This window comes from Microcaecilia unicolor, chromosome 1 (genome assembly GCF_901765095.1).
Source record: "Microcaecilia unicolor chromosome 1, aMicUni1.1, whole genome shotgun sequence".
NCBI classification, from domain to species: Eukaryota; Metazoa; Chordata; class Amphibia; order Gymnophiona; family Siphonopidae; genus Microcaecilia; species Microcaecilia unicolor.
The window spans coordinates 757708606-757721507 of NC_044031.1; the positions used below are offsets into that span (position 1 = coordinate 757708606).

At 48.0% G+C, this 12902-nt stretch overlaps 1 protein-coding gene across 1 annotated transcript in view; it reads right to left on the bottom strand.

Annotated features, from left to right (window-relative positions):
• Window positions 1-12902, bottom strand: part of LOC115462728 (A disintegrin and metalloproteinase with thrombospondin motifs 17-like) — a 117004-nt gene that overhangs the window by 22105 nt on the left and 81997 nt on the right. The window contains exon 10 of the mRNA XM_030192727.1: window positions 3091-3295. Within this exon, the coding sequence (XP_030048587.1) occupies window positions 3091-3295 (205 nt within the window). The remainder of the gene's footprint in view (window positions 1-3090; window positions 3296-12902) is intronic.

Genomic DNA, 12902 nt, shown 5'->3' on the forward strand with positions numbered 1-12902 from the left:
TCAGAACGCTGCCGCACGTCTTATATTCCGCCAGAACCGATATATTCATATCGCCCCTCTCCTCAAGTCACTTCACTGGCTTCCGATTAGATACCGCATACAATTCAAGCTTCTACTCCTTACCTACAAATGCACCCGGTCTGCAGCTCCTCACTACCTCTCTACCCTCATCTCCCCCTATGTTCCCGCCCGTAACCTCCGCTCACAGGATAAATCCCTCCTTTCAGTACCCTTCTCCACCACTGCCAACTCCAGGCTCCGCTCATTCTGCCTTGCCTCACCCTATGCCTGGAACAATCTTCTTCAACCCCTACGCCAAGCCCCCTCCCTACCCATCTTCAAATCTCTGCTTAAAACTCACCTCTTCAATGCTGCCTTCGGCACCTAACCTTTCGAGAAATATAGTATGCCCTATCAGATTGACTCTACACTTGTCTTTTAGATTGTGCACTTGTCTCTAGATTGTACACCTGTCTTTTAGATTGTAAGCTCCTTGAGCAGGGACCGTCCTTCCATGTTAAATTGTACAGTGCTGCGTAACCCTAGTAGCGCTTTAGAAATGTTAAGTAGTAGTAGTAGTAGTAGTAGAGACAGTGGATGTTTAGTTTTAGTTGAAATGCATTTGCCCAAGAGTCCATGATGTTCAAGCTGATCTTGATTTCGTTGGTGATTTCTGTCAGTTTAGATTTGTACGGAATGTATATTGTGACATTGTCTGCATAGATGAAGATGTTAAGGCCTTGGATGGATAAGGACTTGGCTAGTGAGGTCATCATTAGGTTGAAGAGGATCAGTGATAGCAGTGATCCTTGTGGTACTCTGCAGTCTGCTTTCCACGGTGATATGTTTGAGTTGACGTCAGACGCCAAACCTTGGCGCTTTAAAGATCCATCTCATGTAGGTCACTAATACACCTGAACAGACCTTCGAAACCCTAAATGACTCACCATTTCATACAAAAATAATGACCACTTACACAACCAAAATAATACATACTATCTTGGTAACAAAAATGTGATACAACATGCTGGCTAACTTATAAGGATAACACTCTCTAATCTCTCTATCTAAAACGCACCTTCAACGTTCTAATGAAGCCTCACTTTCCCAACATTCTAAAGTGAGGCGGCAGAGACCACTTTTCAACCATCAGTGTTTGCCCTGCCCACACGTCAAACGTGATGACGTCGAGGGCGGAGCAATGACTGGCTGTGCCTCAGGTGATGCACACAAAGTACGGTTCCACTTCCCAAACACTCACACGCACTTATAAACCACCAAGCCTTTGAATCGGTACCGCAGAGGAGCAGGAGTGGGACAACGAAGAAAATGCAGCGACGTTCAGGAAAAAAAAAAAACAAAAAAACACACACGAGTCCCGCCCCTTACTGAGGAGGGGGTAGCTACCAGCACGGGGACCAACCGCGAGGAAAGCGCAGACAAAGAACGCCACTAAACAACCACTACATCGCGGACCTTACTCTACAAGCTGTTCATGCGGTGAGTCTCCAAGCCGGCGTTCAGTACCTACAACAGAGACTTCCAAACACATGCGCCCTCAGCCCCGCCCCCCATACAGAACGCCACCCACATTCCACACTAAAACCAAACCAACCCCCCCCCCCCCCAAAACAACCCAAACAGAAACCTCCGGTGCCCAACCCCCCCCCCCCCAAAAAAAAAATGATCACAGCCCACCTGAGTGCCCAGCTGAATTCAGTGCCTACAAGGAGACCTCCAGACACATGTGTCCTCAGCCCCCTCCCCCTACAGAACACCACCCACATTCCACACTCGAAAAAAACCCCCATATCTACCCCTCCTACTGCCTGCCTGCAAGGGATCCCTCCGGTTTCAACAAAAATACAAGTGCCTACAAATACCACATCAGACTGCCCTGCTGAATTAAGATTACTGTATCACACTCACACGCAAAGAATCACCCCCTACCAGCCACCAAAAAAAAACCCCCCACATCTAATATGGACAATCAGCATCACTCACTAACACACATACATACAACCAAACTCTCCACCACCCAAAATGCCACACACTGCCATGGACAGACAGCATCTTGCTTTCACAATCATACACACACACTCCCTCCCCCAACCCCCTTAATATAGAAATTGAAACAGTAAAAACAAACATCTCTCTCTTACAGACACCCACAGACTCCCACAATACCCCCCCCCCCCAAAAAAAAAAAAACCACAAACACTCATACAGAACAACCCTACCCCACAAACACCCCCCCCCCAAAATGGCACACATACCCACAGACCCCCACAACCCCCCCTCAAAACCACAAACACTCATACAGAACAACCCTACCCCACAAATACCCCTCCCCCCAAAAAATAGCACACACCCACAGACCCCCACAACCCCCCTCAAAACCACAAACACTCATACAGAACAACCCTACCCTACCCCACAAACACCCCTCCCCCCCAAAATAGCACACACCCACAGACCCCCACAACCCCCCTCAAAACCACAAACACTCATACAGAACAACCCTACCCTACCCCACAAACACCCCTCCCCCCCAAAATAGCACACACCCACAGACCCCCACAACCCCCCCTCAAAACCACAAACACTCATACAGAACAACCCTACCCTACCCCACAAACACCCCTCCCCCCCAAAATAGCACACACCCACAGACCCCCACAACCCCCCCTCAAAACCACAAGCACTCATACAGAACAACCCTACCCTACCCCACAAACACCCCTCCCCCCCCAAAAATAGCACACACCCACAGACCCCCCCCACAACCCCCCCCCCCTCAAAACCACAAACACTCATACAGACTTTACAACTTTAAAAAAGAACACTCTTTTCCTTTAAAAAAAAAATATATCCCTTAATATCATTTGTTTTGGAAACGGGCCTTTTTTTACTAGTTTACAAATAAAAGCAATACAATTATTTTTGTATTCCAAGATGTTGTTTTTGTGTTTATCGTTGGTTTCTCTACATCCTATAGCTTCTGGTAAAGTTACTTATAGAAACACCACAGACAGTACTTTCAGGACAACCACGCTGACTGAAAGAAGCAGCGGCATGGGGTCTTCCTACCTTTGACCATTCAGATGCCTCCCAGATGGACAGACAGTTCCAGCCTTCACATCCTTGTATGGCTGCTGGCTTGTGACCCAGGCAGTAGAAGTCTCTAGTGCTGAAATAGGTGCCGTTCTGTAACTGGAAAATGCAAGTGACTTCACGGTGCTGGAAGCCTCTCCCACAGGTGCTGGAGCAGGAACCCCAATCCCCGGCCATCCATCTATTAAACAGAGTAACAAACAGTTATTTGAAAAGGTAATCAAGAAACAGAACAAGGTGGTAAGATCATTTTGCGATGCACTTGTGGATCATCAACACTGTAACAACAGATGCATCGAGTAACGAGTCTTGGAAGAGAAATGGGTTAATATTCAGCCACTGTGGTTCGTGTTCTTTTCGAGCACCAGCAACTTCAATCGATTGTAGATAATTTATTGGTAAAGACTGAACACAGTACTGTGTTTTACTACTACTACTCATTTCTATAGCGCTACTAGACATATACAGCGCTGTACACATTATATGCTGGTACTTTCTCAGTCCCTGCAGGGCTCACAATCTTAAGGGTTTTTTTGTACGTGGGGCCATGGAGGGTTAAGTGACTTGCCCAAGGTCACAAGGAGCTGTAGTGGGAATTGAACCCAGGTTGCCAGGATCAAAGCCCGCTGCACTAACCATTAGGCCACTCCTCCACCATGACAGCTCATTTTACAGCCCACACATTTTCTATTGAAAGGTATGGTTAAAGACCATATTCTTCATCTTTCATTCTTCTATCCATGTTTACATTCATTGACCATTAGACGTTGTTCACGTATTTTATCCTAAAGACTCCTGATGCTGGCCTACCAGCCGAAACACAGTACCGTGTCGAGTCTTTACCAATAAATTATCTACAATCGACTGAAGTCTCCACATTTGTCTCTGGTCAGCCTGGTCTATTTCCCACTCCTTTTTTGTTGCTGTTGTTTTGTCGTGGGATCTTGGCGTTCCTCTGCCCCGGCGGACTCTCACCGAACCTTTTCGAACACCAGCCACGATAAATTTCCCACATATCCCCAGGAGGAGCTTGGTGAAGAATACCATATCCTCTTCCAAGGGAAAGGGCTCTGCTCAACTCTCACACTTTCAGTGACGGAAACCTCTCTCAAGCCTAGCTCAGTCTTCAGCTTAAGGTCTAAAAACTTGTTGCAAATTCTTCAGAAAGCTTTCCATGGGCAGTATTTTTAGCATCGAATTGATGAAAACATTTGCAATCCAAGATTGACTTTTGGTGCCTCAGTCTTGAGAGCAGTACATTTTGACAAATGATTTTGCTAAGCTATAATTATACCCACTATACACTACAATATTTCTGATAGCCCTTTATCCTTATTAACTGATACATGCGTCCATTCACACATAGGGATATCTCGGCACATCCCCACTGGAAGCGCAGGAAGTGGCTTCTACCAGTAGAGGGAGCACATGAACTCTTGTAGGGAAAGTTCTAGTTCTGTTTTGCTTTGTCCCAAGACAGGAGTGTAGCACCACCCTCAACCCTCCCCGTCCACTCCCCACCCCCAGCAGGTTGTGGTGTTACGGTTCCAACTGTCTACAACAGGGAAAATTAGATTTTGCTTTGGATCCAGAGGGGTAGGGGAAGAAGAATCACCTTCCGAAGCTCTGTGAATGTCTTTTACCTTCTCCTCTGATGGTTATAAAGAAAAGTGCTGCCCATGCTGGTAAGTCTGATTAAAAATACAGCGGTCAATATTCAGCCGTCAGCGGTGAGCGTTTTGCTCACTGCCGACAGTATTATTCCTGGATATTCAAAGCCGGGACATTTGCGAGCTTCAGCTTTGAATATCTGGTTATTTTTAAGCTGGCTACCACATAGCCATCACTTAAGTGGCCATGAGTTACCACATAAAAACAGGACACACATTTATCCCATGTATGCACTAACCCTTGCCACTTATGTGCTGACTCCACCCCCAAGATAACCAGCTTTAAGTTTGGCGCTAACCACGATATTCAGCGGCATTCAGCCAGTTAAATGCCACTGAATATTAGCAGCTAGCCCCGTCCAAGGGATTTAACCAGTCTGCGGCCGGTAAAAATTCATTTTGAATATCAGGCAGAGAGGGTCCAATATGCAAATGGATGTTTAGTGGCCGGGGAAACTTGCTCTGATCACTTTGGCACTGTTTGGAGCTTGAAAACCAGAAATACATTCTGTAGCCATGGGAATCTTACTGTGTTTTTCACCCAGACCCCAAGAATAATTGCCCTTGTCACTCAATCTTGAGTGGCTGAATTTGTGGCTCAAGCAAGACTTCACGCAACGTCATTCTGAAGCCAAAGGTTCTGGATTAGGAATTGGTTTTTGGACAGAAAACAGAGGGTTGGGTTAAGTGGTAAATTCTCTCAATGGAGAAGGGTGAACAGTGGAGTGCCGCAGGGATCAGTACTGGGACCGGTGCTATTTTATATATTTATAAGTGATATGGAATTTGGAACGACGAGTGAGGTGATTACATTTGCAGATGATACAAAACTATTCAAGGTTGTTAAAACATGTGTGGACTGTGAAATATTGCAGGAAGACCGTAGGAAATTGGAAGATTGGGCATCCAAATGGCAGATGAAATTTAATGTGGACAAATGATCTAGGTGTCGTTGTAGATAATACGCTGAAATCTTCTGTTCAGTGTATAGCGGCAGCCCAAAAAGCAAACAGGATGCTAGGAATTATTAGGAAAGGGATGGTGAATAAGATCGAAAATACTATAATGCCTTTGTATTGCTCCATAGTGCGACCGCACCTTGGGTATTGCGTTCAGTTCTGGTCACTGTATCTCAAAAAAGACATAGCGGCATTAGAAAAGGTTGAAAGAAGAGCGACCAAAATGAAAAAGGGGACAGAACTCCTTTCAGATAAGGAAAGGCTAAAGAGGTTAGGACTCTTCAGCTTGGAAAAGAGACAGATGAGGGGACATATGACTGAGGTCTACAAAATCCTGAGTGGTGTAGAATGAGTACGAGTAAATCGAGTTTTTACTCATTCCAAAAGTACTAGGGGCCACTCGAGGAAGCTACAAGGAAATATTTTTGAAACAAATAGAAGGAAATATTTTTTTCACTCAGCAAATAGTTAAGCTCTGAAAATATTTGACGGAGGATGTGGGAACAGTGGTTTGCTTATCTGGGTTTAAAAAATGATTTGGACAAGTTCCTGGAGGAAGAGTCCATAGTCTGCTATTGAGACAGACATGGGGAAGCTACTGCTTGCCCTGGGAATGGTAGCATGGAGTTTTGCAATGGTTTGGGTTTCTGCCAGGTACTTGTGACCTGGCTTGGCCACTGTTGGAAACAGCATATTGGGCTAGATGGACCATTGGTCTGACCCAGTATGGCTACTCTTATGTTCTTAAGAAAAAGGTACCTTACTGGAGGTATCAAGGCTTCAAAATGCGAGCGACCTTCACTAAAACACAACTCCGTGTTAGGTCTACCTTGTGTAAGGTAACTTTTTCTTCAGTACCCCATATCTGTGTCAGTTATCTACACCAGGGTTTTAAAGGGAAATCTCTTTCCCCAAGACAGAACCCGCTTCCCTGGAGGAATGTGCATTTTAAGAGCGACGGAAGGGAGAGGATCGGGAAGACTAAGAGGCAGATGCACTAAGCTTTAATGACCCTTTAACGACCCTCTAACGAAGAATTTTCGAACCGTGGCATGCATTAAAGGCCATTTTCCGACCACGGTAGCAGAAAACGAAAACGGAATGCAGATGAGCAAATTGTTTAGAAACCCCATTGAAACGAGATGCATCAAAGTTTTCCGACTACCCTAACGTAGGAAAAGTGCCGGAAAGCTAACGACAGGTCTGTACCTGTCGTTAGGGCTATCCGACTGAAAACTGTAATGTAAAAAACAAGAAAAAAAGCGAGGGGGGGCAAAAACGCGCGTCAGGGGCGTCTTTTATTGATGCCCGAGGTCACTGCTGCTCCCCGCTCCCCCTGCATCACTATAAAACTGAAAAAAAAAAGTTCGGGAGGGGGCAAAGGCGCTCGTCAGGAGCGTCCTGTATGGACGTCCTTGCCCCCCCCCGCCCGTGGTCGCCGCTGCTGCTCCCCGCTTCTTCCCCCAGCACTAAATAAAAACACAAAACAAAACTCAAAGCTTTAGGAGCCCTGGCCCCCCTCCCTTCCTGTCTCTAAACTCTTTCTCCACACAGCTCCGCCTCCCTCCGCCCCATGCCCCGCCCCCCCCTGAGATCGTCGCCGTTTTGTCTTTTTATTTAATGCTGGGGGAGGAAGCGGGGAGCAGCAGCGGCGACCACGGGCGGGGGGGGGGGGGCAAGGACGTCCATACAGGACGCTCCTGACGAGCGCCTTTGCCCCCTCCCGATCCACGTGTTTGTGTTTTGTTTTGGGGGGGGGGGTTGACGTGTGTGGCATGCGCAGAGCAGCCAGCATAACACTTGGCTGCTCTGCGCATGCTTTAGGGGCCAATTACCAACGGGGATTCCAGCAGATTGATGCATTGTACTTTCAAATACCGCACCGAACATGTGCGACTTGTTTTTTTGCTGCATTGTTCGTTTTTTAAAATTCGGTAACAGCTTTTACGTTTTTGCTTTTTTTACGTTTGGTTGATACATCTGGCTGTAAGTGTTCTGTGGAGCCTTGGGGTGTGAATCAGGACACCCCCTTTACACGTGTGAAGCTTTGTAGTCTTTGTTGAACATAGATTGCTTTTGTGTCTCTGTAATTTTCAATACTGTTGCTACTCTTTTGGGAGTTGTAGTTTAATCATTATTTTCTGGTAATGATATGTCTAATTTTCTTTTTTTTTTTCTTTATTATTTTTAACTTTCCATTGTATTTTGTTATTTTATAACCTGCATTATCCTTGCATTGATTGAAATGCACAAATGCTGTATCACTGGGATTATGTGATGACACAAAGTTAGTCAGTCGTTAAATCGCGGGAGGATTGTGAAAAATTACAAGAGGACCTTACGAGTCTGTACTTATGTACTTATGCTTAGACACTCCATCCCATCATGGAACACTGTTGGAAACAGGATGCTGGGCTTGATGAACCTTTGGTCTTTCCCAGTATGGCAATACTTATGTACTTATGCTGTGATGGCAACTTGTGGGTTGTCAAGTTCTTTCAGAGAAAGGAGAAGTCTCTCTTCAGTCAACAACATGAACTAGCCAGTGTGTAGAAGCTTAGAAGACCCGGATATGTTATGAGATGTTCACAACTTCCATTTCTTCTCAAATGGTGGTCATTTTGTCTTATTTGGAAAAAAAAAAAAGATGATAGCCTGCTTTCTGCTGGAATGGGAACTCAAAAACCACTAGGATTCACAGAAGCAAGAGAAAAGTCATCCAAAATAATAGCCCATCAAATCAGTTTATGGCACTTCTCACACTGTGCTCTATTTACAGTGCTTAATGCTGTAAGATACTGAAAAAGTGATACTGAACTCAATGGAAAAGAAATGTTTTGTGTAGTACCAGCAGGATACGTTGACAGCAGGGGCGGGAGGGGGGTCCAGAGCCCGAGGTGGGGGGGGGGGCACAGCCTCCCCCAGCCACCGCCGCCCCTCCCCCGCCACTTTCGATCCCCCCTCCCGCCGCCTCCGCCACCCCTCCTCAGCCGCCATCTGGTACCTTTGCTGGCGGGGGTCCCCCCCCCCCAAAGTCTTCTTCAGTTCTTGTCTCCAGCGCCTTCGCTGATCTGTTTCTGTGAGTCCTGACTCCTGACATCCAGGACGTCAGGAGTCAGAACTCACAGAAACAGGCGCTGAAGAAGACTTCAGCTGGCGGGGATTGAGGACCCCTGCCAGCAAAGGTACCAGGTAGCAGCGACAGCAGGAGGGGGGATCGAAAGTGGCGAGGGAGGGTCAGCGGCGGCGGGGGGTCGAAAGTACAGGGGGCCAGTGCTAAATCTGTGGGGGCCCATGCCCCCGTGGCCCCACCCAACTACTCCCCTGGTTCACAGTCATCCATGGGCCCTCCCACTTAAGAAAATAATTGACTGTCATTTTGCTTTGCCCTACAAAAAAAGTTTTTTAAAAAAGACCTGGATATGTACCAGGTGATTTACTTCAGTAAATGATTGTAAGCTCTTTGAGCAGGGACTGTCTCTTTTTGTGTATGGTGTACAGCGCTGCGTATGCCTTGTAGCGCTATAGAAATGATAAATAGTAGTAGTAAATGTATTTCAAGAAAGGAAACGTTTAAATTCCTAGAAATTCCATTTACAGAGCTGGAAGAGTCTGTTCAGTGTGGCAGCTTTTCAGGTTACTGAACTATTGTCGTCGCAATACGTGTTGACCCCCCTGCTGCCCCTCCTCAGGGAATATTAGCAGGTGGCACCTGATGGTAGTAACAGGTTTCTATACCACATCCAGGCCCTACAGCTCGGGATAAAAATATATCATGTCTGCAGTGGAATAATATAGCAGCTGACGTGGCCTAGCAGGATCCAACAGTAACATTCCTGTTTGACTGCCTTTATAAACACTGGGCAGTCATTTTCCAGTGCAGGCTCTTTTTGCTGCAGAATTTCAGAAATTCCACTGGCTACAACTTTCAGGGACTTCATTTTTAATAACATGGCTTTACAGCGACCTTGCCGCCACCTTAGTGATCCAGTGATCAAGCTGTGCGCTGCGGTACAACAGCCTCGCATTCTCATCTTTATTTATTTAGATTTTGCTCACACCTTTTTCAGTAGTAGTTCAAGGTGAGTTACATTCAGGTACTCTGGATATTTCTCTGTCCCAGGAGGGCTCACAATCTAAGTTTGTACCTGTGACTTGCCCAAGATCACAAGAAGCAGCAGTGGGATTTGAACTGGCCACCTCTGGATGTCAAGACCGGTGCTCTAACCACTAGGCAACTCCTCCAACAAGGCATCCTGGTGTAGAGATGCCAAGTTACCCAGTCGCACACTGGACACTTTTTGGTCAGCCCTGGTTTTGAACTTACATCCCAAAGCAGTGAGGTGCTCTAACCACTAGGCCACTCCTCCACTCCAGAATCTTGCTATTCTTTGGGGTTCTACATGGAATGTCGCTACTCTTTGAGATTCTGCATGGAATATCTTGTCACTCTTTAAGATTCCAGAAAGGGTATGATACATACCTGTAGCAGTTGTTCTCCGAGGACAGCAGGCTGATTGTTCTCACGACTAGGGTGACGTCCGCGGCAGCCCCCACCAACCGGAAAAAGCTTCGCGGGACGGTCGGCACGCAGGGCACGCCCACCGCGCATGCGCGGCCGTCTTCCCGCCCGTGCGCGACCGCTCCCGCCAGTTGAATAACTAGCAAAAGATGAAACACACAACTCCAAAGGGGAGGAGGGAGGGTAGGTGAGAACAATCAGCCTGCTGTCCTCGGAGAACAACTGCTACAGGTATGTATCATACCCTTTCTCCGAGGACAAGCAGGCTGCTTGTTCTCACGACTGGGGTATCCCTAGCTCTCAGGCTCACTCAAAACAATAACCCAGGTCAATTGAACCTCGCAACGGCGAGGGTACAACAGAAATTGACCTACGAAGAACAACTAACTGAGAGTGCAGCCTGACCAGAATAAATTCGGGTCCTGGAGGGTGGAGTTGGATTTACACCCCAAACAGATTCTGCAGCACCGACTGCCCGAACCGACTGTCGCGTCGGGTATCCTGCTGGAGGCAGTAATGAGATGTGAATGTGTGGACAGATGACCACGTCGCAGCCTTGCAGATCTCTTCAATAGTGGCTGACTTCAAGTGGGCCACCGACGCTGCCATGGCTCTGATACTATGAGCCGTAACATGACCCTCAAGAGTCAGCCCAGCCTGGGCGTAAGTGAAGGAAATGCAATCTGCTAGCCAATTGGAGATGGTGCGTTTCCCGACAGCGACCCCTAGCCTGTTAGGGTCGAAAGAAATAAACAATTGGGCGGACTGTCTGTTGGGCTGTGTCCGCTCCAGATAGAAGGCCAATGCTCTCTTGCAGTCCAATGTGTGCAACTGACGTTCAGCAGGGCGGGTATGCGGCCTGGGGAAGAATGTTGGCAAGACAATTGACTGGTTAAGATGGAACTCCGACACCACCTTCGGCAGGAACTTTGGGTGGGTGCGGAGCACTACTCTGTTGTGATGAAATTTGGTATATGGAGCATGAGCTACTAGGGCTTGAAGCTCACTGACCCTACGAGCTGAAGTAACTGCCACCAAGAAAATGACCTTCCAGGTCAAGTACTTCAGATGGCAGGTATTCAGTGGCTCAAAAGGAGGTTTCATCAGCTGGGTGAGGACGACGTTGAGATCCCATGACACAGTAGGAGGCTTGATAGGGGGCTTTGACAAAAGCAAGCCTCTCATGAATCGAACGACTAAAGGCTCTCCAGAGATGGCTTTACCTTCCACACGATAATGGTAAGCACTAATCGCACTAAGGTGATTCCTTACTGAGTTGGTCTTGAGGCCAGACTCTGATAAGTGCAGAAGGTATTCAAGCAGGTTCTGTGCAGGGCAAGAGCGAGGTTCTAGGGCCTTGCTCTCACACCAAACGACAAACCTCCTCCACTTGAAAAAGTAACTCTTTTTAGTGGAATCCTTCCTAGAGGCAAGCAAGACCCGGGAGACACCCTCAGACAGACCCAACGCAGCGAAGTCTACGCCCTCAACATCCAGGCCGTGAGAGCCAGGGATTGAAGGTTGGGGTGCAGCAACGCTCCGTCGTTCTGCGAAATGAGAGTCGGAAAACACTCCAATCTCCACGGTTCTTCTGAGGACAACTCCAGAAGAAGAGGGAACCAGATCTGACGGGGCCAAAAGGGCGCTATCAGAATCATGGTGCCGCGGTCTTGCTTGAGCTTCAGTAAGGTCTTCCCCACCAAAGGTATGGGAGGATAAGCATACATGAGGCCGGTCCCCCAATGAAGGAGAAAGGCATCTGACGCTAGCCTGCCGTGTGTCTGAAGTCTGGAACAGAACAGAGGCAGCTTGTGGTTGGTCTGAGAGGCGAAAAAATCCACCGAGGGGGTGCCCCACTCTCGGAAGATCTTGCGTACCACTCTGGAATGGAGCGACCACTCGTGCGGTTGCATGACTCTGCTCAGTCTGTCGGCCAGACTGTTGTTTACGCCTGCCAGGTATGTGGCTTGGAGGAGCATGCCGAACCGGCACGCCCAACGCCACATCCCGACGGCTTCCTGACACAGGGGGCGAGATCCGGTGCCCCCCTGCTTGTTGACGTAATACATTGCAACCTGATTGTCTGTCCGAATTTGGATAATTTGGTAGGACAGCCGATCTCTGAAAGCCTTCAGTGCGTTCCAGATCGCTCGGAGCTCCAGGAGGTTGATCTGTAGATCCTTTTCCTGGAGGGACCACAGACCCTGGGTGTGAAGCCCATCGACGTGAGCTCCCCACCCCAGGCGAGATGCATCCGTCGTCAGCACTTTCGAAGGCTGCGGAATTTGGAATGGACGTCCCAGGGTCAAATTGGTCCGGATGGTCCACCAGAGCAGTGAAGTGCGGCAACTGGTGGAGAGGCGGATGACATCTTCTAGATTCCCGGTGGCTTGGAACCACTGGGAAGCTAGGGTCCATTCAGCAGATCTCATGTGAAGACGAGCCTTGGGAGTCACATGAACTGTGGAGGCCATATGACCCAGAAGTCTCAACATCTGCCGAGCTGTGACCTGCTGAGACGCTCTGGTCTGCGAAGCCAGGGCCAGGAGATTGGTGGCCCGCGCTTCGGGAAGGTAGGCCTGAGCCGTCTGGGTATTCAGCAGCGCTCCTATGAATTCCAGAGACTGGGATGGCTGG